This window comes from Thunnus maccoyii, chromosome 6, assembly GCF_910596095.1.
Source record: "Thunnus maccoyii chromosome 6, fThuMac1.1, whole genome shotgun sequence".
Taxonomy (NCBI): Eukaryota; Metazoa; Chordata; class Actinopteri; order Scombriformes; family Scombridae; genus Thunnus; species Thunnus maccoyii.
In genome coordinates this window covers 6,567,796-6,581,090 of record NC_056538.1, presented here as the reverse complement: position 1 = coordinate 6,581,090, position 13,295 = coordinate 6,567,796, and the positions used below count along the sequence as shown (strand labels likewise).

Genomic DNA, 13,295 nt, shown 5'->3' with positions numbered 1-13,295 from the left:
TAAATAATGAAGTGATCTGTGTAAAAAGTGGGACCACAGTTCCACTGCATTTACAGACTTGGCTTGCTGTAAGAAAAGTTAAGTTTTTTGCTGTGTTGACTGGCTTGTATCTTCTCTATCCCTTTTTCTTTCCTTCTTCCCTTCTTCTCCCATTTTTTCCCCCTCATACTCACTCCTGTGTCATGTGGACCACAGCCTCGGGAGTGGTGTAGCCAGCAGCGGTAAAGTTATCGCTGTATCTCTCCATACCGATGGCCTGCAGCCAGTCCTCCACTGTGCCTACGGCCGAGGACGCTTCGGGGCTGCCTGGCTCCAGCAGGGTGGTGTTGGGCCTGGTGGGTGGAGGAGAGGAAGGAAGGAAGAGGAAAAGTGGAAAATTAATGAAATTATCTTAAGTTTTGTAGGTTCTAACTTCTCCAAGTAGCAGCCACAGTCAGTGTTTGATGCTGCTGCAGTTCAGTCCAGCACACATGAAAGCTTTAGCCCCAAACCATCATGTGTGCAACCGTCTGTGCAAATAGATAATAAAAGTTACAGTCTGATTAAGTGCTTTTGACGTGAAAAGCAATGATCCGCTTTGTTACACAGTCTGGAACACCGCTGATTCATGACAACTACGGCAATGACTGCATTACGGGAATTAGACTTTCCTCACACCAGACTGTGATGCTCCACCCTAGTATCAAAAGAGCATGACACATACACCTTGTGCAACGACAAAAAAGCCACAGCTGTAAAATGCACCATGCTACATTTCCTTGTGCCCCTGTTATCTGGGTCCTACCAGAAACGGAGCCAAGTCAAACACAGTTCCTCCTGGGTGTGACCGACACAGTTAGTTAATCCTTATTTTACAGAAAACACACAACCCGGGCATACTTCACTGAACTTAACTGCACGGTGGAGTTCCTTCTCAAATCCAGATATTCATCAACAGAATTACCTCCTTCTTTTTTCCACTTCTTTTTTCACATCTTTCCCTTTCTCCGCCAGCCAAGAAACATTCACATGCAGGGGCCGGCGAGTCTGTAGCGGTGGCAGTCTCGTCATGCTTTGATGACTCTCTCACTCTCATACACTCTTTATCGTTCTCTCTTTTTAAAAAGGATGTTGAGTTGAAGTGTGAGAACAGGATGTCAGACTCTTCACTGAGTCGTCACTTGTCAGTAGGTGGAAAAGATTATACCCCGCCTCACACACACACACACACACTCTACTTTCCCCTTTCCTCTTGTACCTTCAAAAGCTGCATTTACTGTATAGGACTCGGTTCTGCAAATTACTCCATAAGGACTCCGCTCTCGCCGTGTCCCATTAGGCGAGTGTGTGCGTGCGCAGGTGTGTCCCGCTCGCGTGTGCTCACAAACTCGTTAAACTCAAACAGACTCCCGCTGGCCCGCGTTGAGTCTGTAAACACACGTAGGTCATTCTTAACACGTTTAGCTGCTCGAGAGTAATGGTGTCGGAGCTGTAGGGTCATGTTTGTTTTTAACTCGGCGTTACATCGTAATTCTCCCCCCCTTTTAGAGTGGCTGCATTCCTGAGTGTATAGCACCATTAAAGCTAGTTTGCAGAGAAATCCATTATGGAGGGTGTTTGTGCTGAAAAGAGCCACATGTTGCTGGTAGATAATGTTTAATGGTGAATGTAAATGCGGGAGAGAGAATAGGGGTGTGTGTGTGTGTGTTTGTGTTGGTGTGAGAGGTACATAATACATTTTGTAGCAACTAGACTGCATACAGTGCGGGCTAGTGGGTAAAGCTGATGACTAAATGTGTGTTTATGCGCATTAGCTTCCAAAACAACATATTTGTGGATTGTGAAATTATAATTTTCGGTACTTGCTCCTGAATCCATATTGCTCTGTTTTTTTTTTCTAGATTCATTTGGAATATAGATCAACTAAAATAACATCATTTAATGTAAGGAATCCATGAAACAAGTTGTGACCCATCACCAAAGTGGTGTGTATTTCCAGATTTTTATTTGAGGAATTCCTATAAATTTCTCTGATTTACTGCTAAAATTTCTACTACTTACAATTCCATTATATTCCCGGAATTCTATCACCAGTAAAAGCGTTGGTGTGTGAGTTTATGTGTTTTCAGATCATGTTCTGAATGCCTAGAAAGTAGTTCCAATGAAAACTCTTCAAAGTGTGCTCTGGGACATTTAAGAATGTCATTTTTCAGTGCTCTGAGCACTCCAAATGTTCCTTTCTCCTTCACACGGAGCTGGAGGCAGAAATCTCAGAGCTAGATATCTGAAAACCTGGTCAAATACAAACAAAACTATCTGCATGGCTAGATACAACTAGAGATGAGTGAAAACATGTTTTTTGTAATTTGGGTGGACCTCCTCTCTCACCTGACAGCGGTCTCTCCCCCGGTCCTCTTCAGAGTGTTGGGGTTACGAATCAGCTTGTCCAGCATGTTGACGATCTGTCCAAACTTTGGCCGGTCGGCCCTCTCTCTCTGCCAGCAGTCCAGCATGAGCTGGTGGAGCGCCACAGGGCAATCCATGGGCGGGGGCAGCCGATAGCCTTCATCAATAGCCTTGATCACCTAGGAGGTAGATTAATTCTGTGGTGAGTCACTGTGTTTCTGTGTTTGTCTGGGAAGGATTTGACTGTAATAAAAACTGTAGGCAGTTTGATTACAGCTATGTTGTTTTTTTCCCACTTAATTTTATACCCATCGCTTAATTTTTAATCATCTTACTTTGGGCACCTACGCAACACATTTGGCATAAATTAAATTCTTTATCATCATTAGTGACACTAGAAATTTGAATTCAATGTGTAATGAGAAAAGGAAATATACTGCTGGTGTTTATCATCCCTGCAGGCATTTTATTATATATCCAAGTTAATATGATCTTTTAAAAATATTTGACGGTACACATGCAACTGGGAATTATTGTTGAGCTTTAATACTGCACCCTGATTCAAGCTGTCTATTATTTATGAATGTCTGCATATAATTACATTTTGACTTACATCTTGGTTACTCATGTCCCAATATGGTCGCTCGCCATATGACATCACCTCCCACATGACGATGCCATAGCTCCACACGTCGCTGGCCGAGGTGAACTTCCTGTAAGCGATGGCCTCCGGGGCCGTCCAGCGGATTGGGATCTTCCCGCCCTGTAATTGACAGATGGTCTGATGAATAAAATCTGACAAAGCAGACAAGTAAGGTGACACGCAGACAGACCAGTGACTCAGTCGGACATATGCTCGCTTACACACACTCACCCTGGTGGTGTACGCAGCCTCTGGGTCGTCCTCCAACACTCGGGACATGCCGAAGTCAGACACCTTGCACACCAGGTTGCTATTGACTAAGATGTTGCGAGCTGCCAGGTCGCGGTGAACATAGCTCATGTCTGATAGGTACTTCATGCCTGACGCGATTCCGCGCAGGATGCCGACCAACTGGATCACTGTGAAGCGACCGTCGTTCTTCTGCAGAAAAGAAAAAGAAAAAATGTTTATTCATACAGTATAATCTTACTGGTATATTAGATGTTAAAAAAAGTATAAATCATTATTTCTACCATGAAACGCTCAATAGTGGATTTTTAAAAATGGTAATACTTTAAGTATTTTAACATTTATAAGTATAAAAACAAAAAATAAATAAGTGGTTTATAATATAATGTAGCTGCATAAAGATATAAGGATATTTTTCAGCTCAGATTATTTTTGATATATACATTTTAAAGTGTTTATTATTGTATTTGGCAATGCTTGATAACACAGTATAATGCATCTGTATGATTGCACACATGAACAAACTGTTACATGCATTTTTTTGATAATAAAAAATGGTTATTAATGAAATAATCCTGACATTAGACTAAGTTATAAAGAATTTATTAACTATTTATACACATTCACAATTTTACAACTGCTTATAAATGTGCTCAACACTCATTAAGACATATCATTTTATATAATTACAACTATTATTATTATTGTAGTTAATTAAGCATTCATGAACTGTTTGTATACCAATTATAGATGCATCATAAAAGGAGTTATGGTGGTTGATAACAAAATACTTAAAAACATCCTTATATCTGTGTATAACTAATGCTGTGCAACAAGTGGTTGTAATTTTCTTACATTTACCTTAAAGCTGTGTACATTTACAGGATAAAGTAGCTAATCGTCATCTAAATCCTAAAGTTCAGTGAACCCTGAAAAAACAGAGGTGAAACCTGCGCCAACCTCCTTGTCGGAAAAACGGTCGATCAAGGAGAGGATAAAGATTAGGGCGAATGTTTGTGAACGAACGCTTGTAATTTCGGCAGATGACATTACAGAGATAAGATGGGATAAGCAAGGTACAGCTGTATCGCACACACACACACACACACACACACACATACACACACACACACACACACACACACACACACTTACACACACACATACACACGTGTGTGCAGACAGAAACGCATGACTGACCCTCAGGAATGCATCCAGTGATCCGTTTTCCATGTACTCTGTGATAATCATCACTGGCTTACCTAGAGAGAGAGAGAGTGAAAGAGTGAGAGAATGAAAGGCAGATGATTATGGAGGTAAACGATGCACATCACAGCCCGACACAGCAGGGGAGGTTCTCGAGGGAATGTGGGTATGTGTGTGTGTGTGTGTGTGTGTGTGTTAGGCCATCCATCTCTGTCCCATAGTGATTTAATTAGCTCAGTGTAACGGTTGCCCTGACGTCCCCCTTCTTTCGCTGCACATGCAAAGGCATCTCCACTGAAACAAAACACCAGCAGACACACACGCACACACACACACACGCATGCACACAAACACACACCATCTTGTGTTTATGCAAATATGAACTGACGTTGGGTGCATTATCCAAAGTATCATCACAGCCACTCACCCAGAATCCCTCTGACTCACTATTTATGTCACTCACTGTCCCTTTGCCCTCTTTCTCCTCTGCCAACTTTCCACGCATCTGTCACTCTCCTGCTAGTTCCTATTGCTTTCTTTTTCTCCTCCCTCACTCATACTCTTTCCCACTCTCTTTTACCCCTGATCCCTGCCACTCCTCTCTGGCCTTTTTCACCCCATCCCTCTGTCTTCCACTCTCTGTCTCTCTTGGGGGAGCGTCTGTGTCTTTATCTGAGTCGGGGCAGGCGGCAGGGAGGGTGGACATTCCCTGGTGGGTCTCTGTCTGTCTTTGTCTCCCCTAGGATGAGGCGGGATAGCGGGCATGAAGAGAGAGAGCAAGAGAGAGAGACGAAAAAAAAAAAGAGGAGGAAGGGAGGGTGGCTTGTTTTTGTCCCAAAACGCCAGCAAGCTGGTGCCTAACCAGCCATGGCAACAACACATGCCGAAAAGTGCTGCCACAAATTCCTCCGAGGACAGCGCGGTTCTTTGCGTTCCATTTCAAGTGGCACAGTTAAGGTGGACTTAAAAGCTTATTGCATTTAAGAGAAGTGCTGAGTTAAGCCTACGGCCTTGAGAGGAGGTTGTGTGAAATCTCTTGTGCGCTCCAGCAGAATGCCTAAAGCAGCAGAGAGCCGAGTGGTTGGCAGCTGAGGTCTAGAAGGTGAAGTTCCTCCACTCCACATCAGGCCTCTCGCCATGCCAAGAGGCCGTCAGTCACCGCCTTACCCGCCGCGTGATTGGCACTCCATTAATTATGGGGCGCTCCGGCGATGCCCCAAAAAGAGGAAGTGGAGTTAAAGCTGAGCGAGAGCGGGGGCCCTCTTTGTCAGCCATCTTTGTTCCCTTTGTTGTGCGTCTCTGCCCCAGGGCCGCCGGTGATTGACAGCTCCCCAATCAAGTCTGGGGAGCGTCTGACCTGCGACCTTAAACTCTCGCCTTCCCAGCCCCGCCCTCTTCCTCCCAGCCCATTTGCATGCTAATTCCTTGTTTACTGAATACGCCCTGCCGCCTTTGGCAATGAACTCTGGGCAAGGGCCCCGCCAGTGGGCCGATTATCACCTGCCAACAAAACAGGGGAAGGGGAAAGACGCAACAGGGGGACAATATTGGGGGAACGTTGGGCAAACGCTCCTCAGAGGCCCTTGCATTCGCAACAAACAAAGATCTGGCTTTTAAAAGCAGATCTTTCTTAAATTAGCACGCTTTTGCTTTATGTAAATGAGCCGTTAAAAATATCACGTCTGATTTTGAGCTCTAACGGAGGCTGGATTTTAATTACACACTAGCGTGATAGAAATATAAAGTCTATACGGGTTTCAAGATGGTGGACTACAGCCAGGCAGTCCTCAGTGTGAGATTTTTGCACATTTATGTATTTTAGTGCCTATTTGGAGTTCCTCCATAATTAATAAGCCTTAATTGGCTCTGTTGGACATGCCAGCAAACTGAGGCCAGATTGAGAATTCCTTTTAACTTGATTGTAATGGAGAGCGGAGTGCTATTCAAATAATGGATTTTTAATAGATTCCGCTGACACACTCAAGTGTGAAGGACTAATTTGCCCAAACCTTGTGTCAAGCTCTCAAAAGTGGAAGGAGGTGGAGTGGGAGTTATCGGATGCCCTCCTTGCTTTGGCTCACCATCCTTTCATGTCGGCTCCTGTCACTACTTCGCAGGTCATCTTCTTCTGCTTCATCTCTCCCTCTGTCTTGCTCCATCTTTTTTCTTTTTCAGCCTACAGTTCAGTAGCTCTCCCACCCTCTGCTTTCTCCCTCTGTCGTCCCCGCTGTTGTTCTCCGTCTTTCCTCTAATCCATCAGCCCCTGACCGCCTCCCTGTCTCTTTCTGTCCGCGTCTCTATTTGCACCTTCCCTGGCTGCCGCTTGTCTCCGATTTCTTCTCCTTCCGCCTGTCCATCTGTCCGCCTTCCCTCTGTCTTTCTCACTCCGTCTCTCCGAGGTCTAAGAGGTCATTCCCCATGGTGAGAGGTGGGATAGGTGATAAGCAATTCTGCCTGTGCTGCTGTTCACTTTCAGCTCCAGCTGGGCTAAGTGTGTGTGTGTGTGCATCTGTCTGAGTGTGTGTATGGTGTGTACAAGAGTGAGAGAGACAGTGTTATCTAGCACAGATAGGGCCAGGCTGTAGTGTCACGACACATTAAGGCACTTCATCCATCTAACCCGAGCCGAGACCAGCTATCAGCTATGGTAACACTCACATACACATGCATAAAATCAAAGGCACAGACGCCGACATGTGTTGACAAGATATTCACACACACACACACACACACACACACGCATACATACATATACACTTCTATCCTACCAAATAGCATTGGGGGAAGGTGTAAAAGGTAGAGAGAAACAGAGAGGAGAGAGTGCCAAGGGCAGAGGGAGGGAGATTTGGCCGGTGTTTTGTGGCCATGCAGCAGCAGATAGAGGAGGGATAGGGTATCACTCCCTAACCCCAAACACATTTACAGCTGACACCATGATTAATGAGCCTGGTGCCGCACTACAGGGCCTGTTCCTGGACCCATTAGACCCCCTCCCAACTGCCCACCTAGATCTAACTCCACCTCCCCCTCCCCACCGATGCTGGACCCTTTCCATCTGGACAAAATCCACCTGGGGATACCCCAAGTGGGACATCCGGACAACACACACACACGCACACACAATGCCAGGATGGAACATAAGTGTTTGGATATCTTTAGATACTGTAGGTAAAAGGCATGAAAACACACAGCACCCAAACACACACCTTCAGCTAGTAAAGATAAGTCTGTCCCTGCACTCACCTTTCTCCAAAGTCACCCAAAACCGCAGACGTAGTTTGAAATGATTTATTGTTACGATTTTTTTTTAAGGGAGAGAGGGGGCAGCAGAAATGAATGTCTGTGTTATTATAATGTAATAGTCATTGTGTATGAAAATGGGATTGTGTGTGTTTGTGTATGTGTGTGTGGGAGCAATTTCCTGTAGCAATTTCATGTCCCCCAAATAGTTTCCAAAGGTTTCCTGAATAGCAAAGGAATTATGCACCAAATTATCTTCTATCTTTTTTGTTTTTATTTGACACCTTTCTGTAAATGAAATGTAAACAAAGTCAGACATACATTTGGTGACCACGCCTTCTAGGTGAATGATGTTCGGGTGGTCGAACTGGCCCATGATGCTGGCCTCGGACAGGAAGTCCCTCCTCTGCTTGTCGGTGTAGCCGGCCTTCAGCGTCTTGATGGCCACGCAGATCTCTCTCTTGCCCGGCATCTTCAGTCGGCCGCTGCACACCTCCCCGAACTCCCCTGAAACACACGGCCGTCGGGTTGAAAAAGCGGAATGATCACACAAGCACTTGATACGACAGTACACGGACTATAAATCAAATCAAGAAGGCAGTAGATGAAGGTTTGCGCCTGTGTGTGTTTGTGTGCGCGTGCAGGTTAGAAGGGGTCCACTTTAAACATTGATCAGGGTCTCTAATCCCTCACCCCCCCCCCCCCTCACCCACTGGAGCAGAGAGAGGGAGGAAATGGATATTGATTCTTTCTCTTTATTATTTTGTCATTGGATGACTTTTCTCTGGCCACAGGAATAGCACGGACAACATATTTAGCCTCTCCTGAATTCTTTTTTTTTTTTTTAACTCGTTGACCTCTCTGGAGGCAGACCAAATGTTATTGTCAGAGAAAACGATGGTTTTTATTCTGAGTGCACATGAGTGCATACACAGCCACACACAGGCATGAATCACCCAGAAACAAATGCTGGCAGCAAAATATTAGCATGAAACGAATACCAAATATGCTATGATTCCATTAGGTGGATGCTTTTATCCAAAGTATGCCAGAATACGTCCAACTGCAAATGCTCCACAAAACACTGCATTTATTATAATTGATGAAAAATGGGTGAATCCACTGAAATGACTGAAAACAAAACATAGCTCCTCACCGATGCCGATGACTTTTTCGATCTTGATGCAGGAGGCATCTATCTCTTTGGCAAACTCACGGACGGCTTGGTTTGGGTCCTCGTAGGTAAAGGGGTCAACGTATATCCTCACTCCTAGGAAAGAAGTTTGGAAAGAAAGGAAGGAAGGAAGGGAGCAAAACAGAAAGAGAGAAGGGAGTGAAAAATGAAGGTTAATTCATTCCGGCAAGTACTCTCCATCTGTTCTTTATTTCATCGTGCTGCAGGCTACACCGCCTTCCTTTGCGGAACCTCTCCTCCTCCTCTTCCTCCTCCTTTCTTCTCTCCATACATCCATTTACACCGACTCTAATGCTTTTCATGTCACCATGGCTGACTTCGATGAAGATGGAGCTCATTAACTTGAAATTTTTGTGGGACCCAAATAACAATGCTGATGGCTTGATAATGAGGTGTTTGGGGCATGTTGGGATGCAAGTACATTAACTTCAAAATAGTTTTGTTTTTTTCCCCCCCATTTTATGGGCCTCATTTGCGGTTTAGAGTGCATGCACATGAGCACACCTGACAGCACTAATGTTTTTCAATTATAGAGTGTGTAGGTGTAGCGTTAACTATGAGTTACCTTGATGTAAGTGCTTCTCTTCGTCAGAGTCCTGCTTGGCCTTGCTGTACTTACTCCTTCTGGGGGCAAAAACAGTAGGGCGGTCAGTTGGAGTCACAACAGCAAATGCAAATTTTCAAGTTTCAAATGTCAAGGAGTGTGTGTCAGAATAAAAAGCATCTGCATCAACAAAACAAAATGGAACACAAGTGTCAATTCAGTAAAGCTTAATTAAAACATAAACAAAGATTCCTAAACCCACTTATACATCAATTAATTAACGCGAAGAGGCAACAAAATGACTGATTACTGATGAGACACTGATATTCTTGTTTGATATCATTATTTATTAGTCGGAGCTCATTACACAGACAGAATGCATTCTATATAATAAGCTGACGACATACCTATTGTAATTTTTAGATATGGAATATTGATATTTGCTCTTAGTTATGTAGATAAAAGCTTAGGAATAGAACACAATTTAAGGAAATACACCTACTCGCTTTCATGCTAAGAGTTAGATGAGAAGCTTGATACAACTCTAATGACGGTACGTTAAAAATTAAGCTAAAGCCACGAGACTGTTAGCTTAGCTTATCACAAAGACTAGAAACAAGGGGAAACAGCTAGCCTGGCTCTGTCCACAGGTGAAAAAAAATCCTCTACCAGCAAATCTGAAGTTCTCTAATTAGCACATTAAATCTGAAACTGAAATTTAAAAATGTATTTGCTAGAATGTTGAACTATTCCATTAATGATGTATTATGGACTCACTGAAAGTTCACCACACTGAACTGATCCCACCGAAGGGTCAACTCCCATGCTACCTTTGCATTATTAACATTTTTCAGTGCATTCATCACTTCATTAAAAGATTTTTTAGGAATGTTTACTACCAGATGCCAAAAATCACAAAAAAGACTCAAGTTTTCTGGTTGTGGAAAGTAACAGAGTACATTTAGTCAAGTACTGTACTTAAGTCCAATTTTATGGTCCTTTACACTGACTTCATAAGGCAATATTAATATTATAAGTTCAGTTTCATGTGTATTTATTTAACAGTTACAGTTACTAGTTGATTTATAGATTCTATAACATTCATAACATGCTTGTAAAATATGTTGCATTTTGAGAGAACCATCTACCAAACTAAAAGTAGCTTAAATTAGATCCTTTTTGACCAACTTCCATCTTAATGCATCAGTATTAATATTCCAGAGTCTGAAAGGGGCCATTCTGCATAATGAGTACTTTTACTTTCTATACTTTAAATACAATTTGCCAATAATTATTCTGTATTTTTCTATTTTTAGTCGAGTAAAACATCTACCAGCACTGAGGGTTTCTGAAGGGCACTGAGCGTACAGCAAGAACATGGAGTAAAGGGGCCATGCGGGTATAAAAGCTATAAATCAATCCTAGTGAAGATGCACTTAAATCCCTCCGAATCCCTCAGGCAGCCTGACACCTGTGCTTATATTGATGTGTTGGGTCGGTGGTGGAAATGACCAGATGTGAGAGACATTGTCCTCCTCTATGGTTGTGTAATGATGGTAAACGGCTACGTGATTACAGTCCCTCCCCACAATCACAGGATGGCCGCGGCAGCACAATGACAGTGGCCGTCACATGCATATAAAAAAGGCAGAGACAACCACCTGCTTGGCTGAGGAGAGAGGCAATCACATGGAAAGCGAGGACACACACACACACACACACACACACACAATCAACAGCCCCCTTCACTCCCTATCATTCTCAACACCAATACACACATGCAAACAATGATTTGGTTTCCATATAAAGAAGCACACGCACACGCATAACGGGATCAACAAATGCTCACAAAAGGCTCGCACACACATGCAAATGTGTCAACACACAAACCATTAACACTCCCCCTCCCCCAGTGCTACCACACACATGAAAACAATACTTTTTTTTTTTTTTTTACATAAGGATATGCACACAGATAGACACACACACACACACACACACACACAGGAGGAGTGTGGTTAACACCCTGAGGTGAGGCAGCCCCATCTGCATGTAATCCCATCTGTGTGGCAGTGCTTTGTCCTGCTCGCTGGTTAACACTCTGAGATTGGGTCACTGAAAATCCACCTGATGCCTTTCTGTCTCACTCTCTCTCTCTCTATTCTATCTCCATACTTTTTCATTGCCCGCTTATCTCATTGTCCATCCTCCTATCTCTCTTCCTCTTTTTCTCTTTTTTTCCTCTCTCTCTCTCTCTCATTCTCTTCACGGCGGTCAGCACGGCGCAGCGGGAGAAAATAACCAGTGGCCGGGATAACAGCCGCTAGCTGAGAGATAGAGGGAGAGGGATGGAGGGATGCGAGGAGCGAGGATGGATGCAGAGGACAGGGAGCGAAGGGTCGCTGATTGCATCTCTTCAGCTGTCGGGGCTGTCAATCACGTCTCCGGTGTGGCGAGTCATCACTCATCCGACGTGAGTGAGTTGCACTAGCTGTCTGGCTCGGTGTGTGTGTGTGTGTGTGTGTGTGTGTTTGTGTGTTTTTCCGAGTGACGTCCATCTCCTGACAGCTACTTTTCCTGCTGCTAAGCAAGACATCCCTCATCTCACAGGAAAGAGGGGGAGACAGAAAGCAGAAGGGACAGAGGGATGAAGAGGGATGAAGCTCACCTTCGGCTGATGACAAAAGCGCTGATGAGGATGAGGAGGAGGACCACGCTGCCCACCACGGACACCAGTAACACCGTGGAGTTGGCCCCATCACCGATAATGGGAGCTGGCACTGTGGAAGGGGGAAGGAGGAGGAGGGAGAGTAGAGAAAAGAGAAAGAGAAGAAGGTTGAAGAGAGAAAAAAGAGCAAAGTCAATATCATCGCACATGAAAGAGCCAGTGTACATTTTGTGTTTGTCAGTCATTGACCTCCCTCCCACTTCCTCCCCATGTCTCTCTTTCTCCTCCACTCTCTCCACACACACACACACACACACACACGGACACACACACACACAATGTTTGTCCTTGTTCCCTATGCCTCCATTTTACGATTCCCCTCCTATAAAGTCTGTCACATGCTTCATTGATGGACAATGACAGCCCATTAGGATGTGTGCTTGACCGTGTCATTACCATGCGCCGCTGTCTCTATCTGCATGATAAAGGGGACACCTGTGCTTACAGGGCATCTCCGTAACCCTCTACGTCACAATCTGCCACGACCTGTTCATATCATTTGGCAGAATATTTACTGAGATAAAGCAGAGATGTTAAGAAAAAGTAAGAAGTTAAGCTTAGGTTGGTCAGTCAGTGCCGACCACTAATGATATGATAGACCTGATGCAGTCTGTTTGACTACAATTTGATGAACACCAAAGTGTTTGCCTCGGTCCTTCATGTGAATTAATTCTAACTCCTGATAATGCCAGTTTCCCTCTTTTGTTTCCCTTCTAAATCATCTTATTCAACTCTGTCTGACAGTATCAGCTCATCCAAAGACCTTGTGTGTTTCTATGGCTGCACCATTCCATCAAATAGAAATTTTCTAGATGTCTGTGCATCATTTAATATGCATTTCCCCAAACCTCAGTCTGACATATTTGGCATCTTTGAAAACTTTGGGATCTCCACTAGAATTTAAACTAAGATTCTGTGGGTTTGAACATTTGTCGGCTGCACAGCATGAGTCTGAAACAACTGATTTGAAATGGAGTCCGCCCATATAGGCACTGTTACTGTTGTTATGTTAGAGTTTCAGAGTCTGGTGGAAACACTGAATACTTTAATATGATCATATTTAAGGCCACTGCAAGGAGCAAAAAGTAGCCATCAGCAGCTTCCA

General features: G+C 44.0%; 1 protein-coding gene across 2 annotated transcripts in view; it reads right to left on the bottom strand.

The window, feature by feature from the left end:
• epha4l (eph receptor A4, like) overlaps window positions 1-13,295 on the bottom strand; it is a 56,334-nt gene that overhangs the window by 5,591 nt on the left and 37,448 nt on the right. Inside the window, exons 8-16 of one of the 2 annotated variants that reach the window (XM_042413899.1) lie at window positions 12,131-12,242; window positions 9,484-9,542; window positions 8,880-8,993; window positions 8,045-8,230; window positions 4,478-4,539; window positions 3,260-3,469; window positions 2,999-3,148; window positions 2,368-2,564; window positions 174-332 (exon numbers count right to left, since the gene is read on the bottom strand). In XM_042413899.1, the coding sequence (XP_042269833.1) occupies window positions 174-332; window positions 2,368-2,564; window positions 2,999-3,148; window positions 3,260-3,469; window positions 4,478-4,539; window positions 8,045-8,230; window positions 8,880-8,993; window positions 9,484-9,542; window positions 12,131-12,242 (1,249 nt within the window). The remainder of the gene's footprint in view (window positions 1-173; window positions 333-2,367; window positions 2,565-2,998; window positions 3,149-3,259; window positions 3,470-4,477; window positions 4,540-8,044; window positions 8,231-8,879; window positions 8,994-9,483; window positions 9,543-12,130; window positions 12,243-13,295) is intronic. The other variant, XM_042413900.1, reaches the window with a different exon arrangement.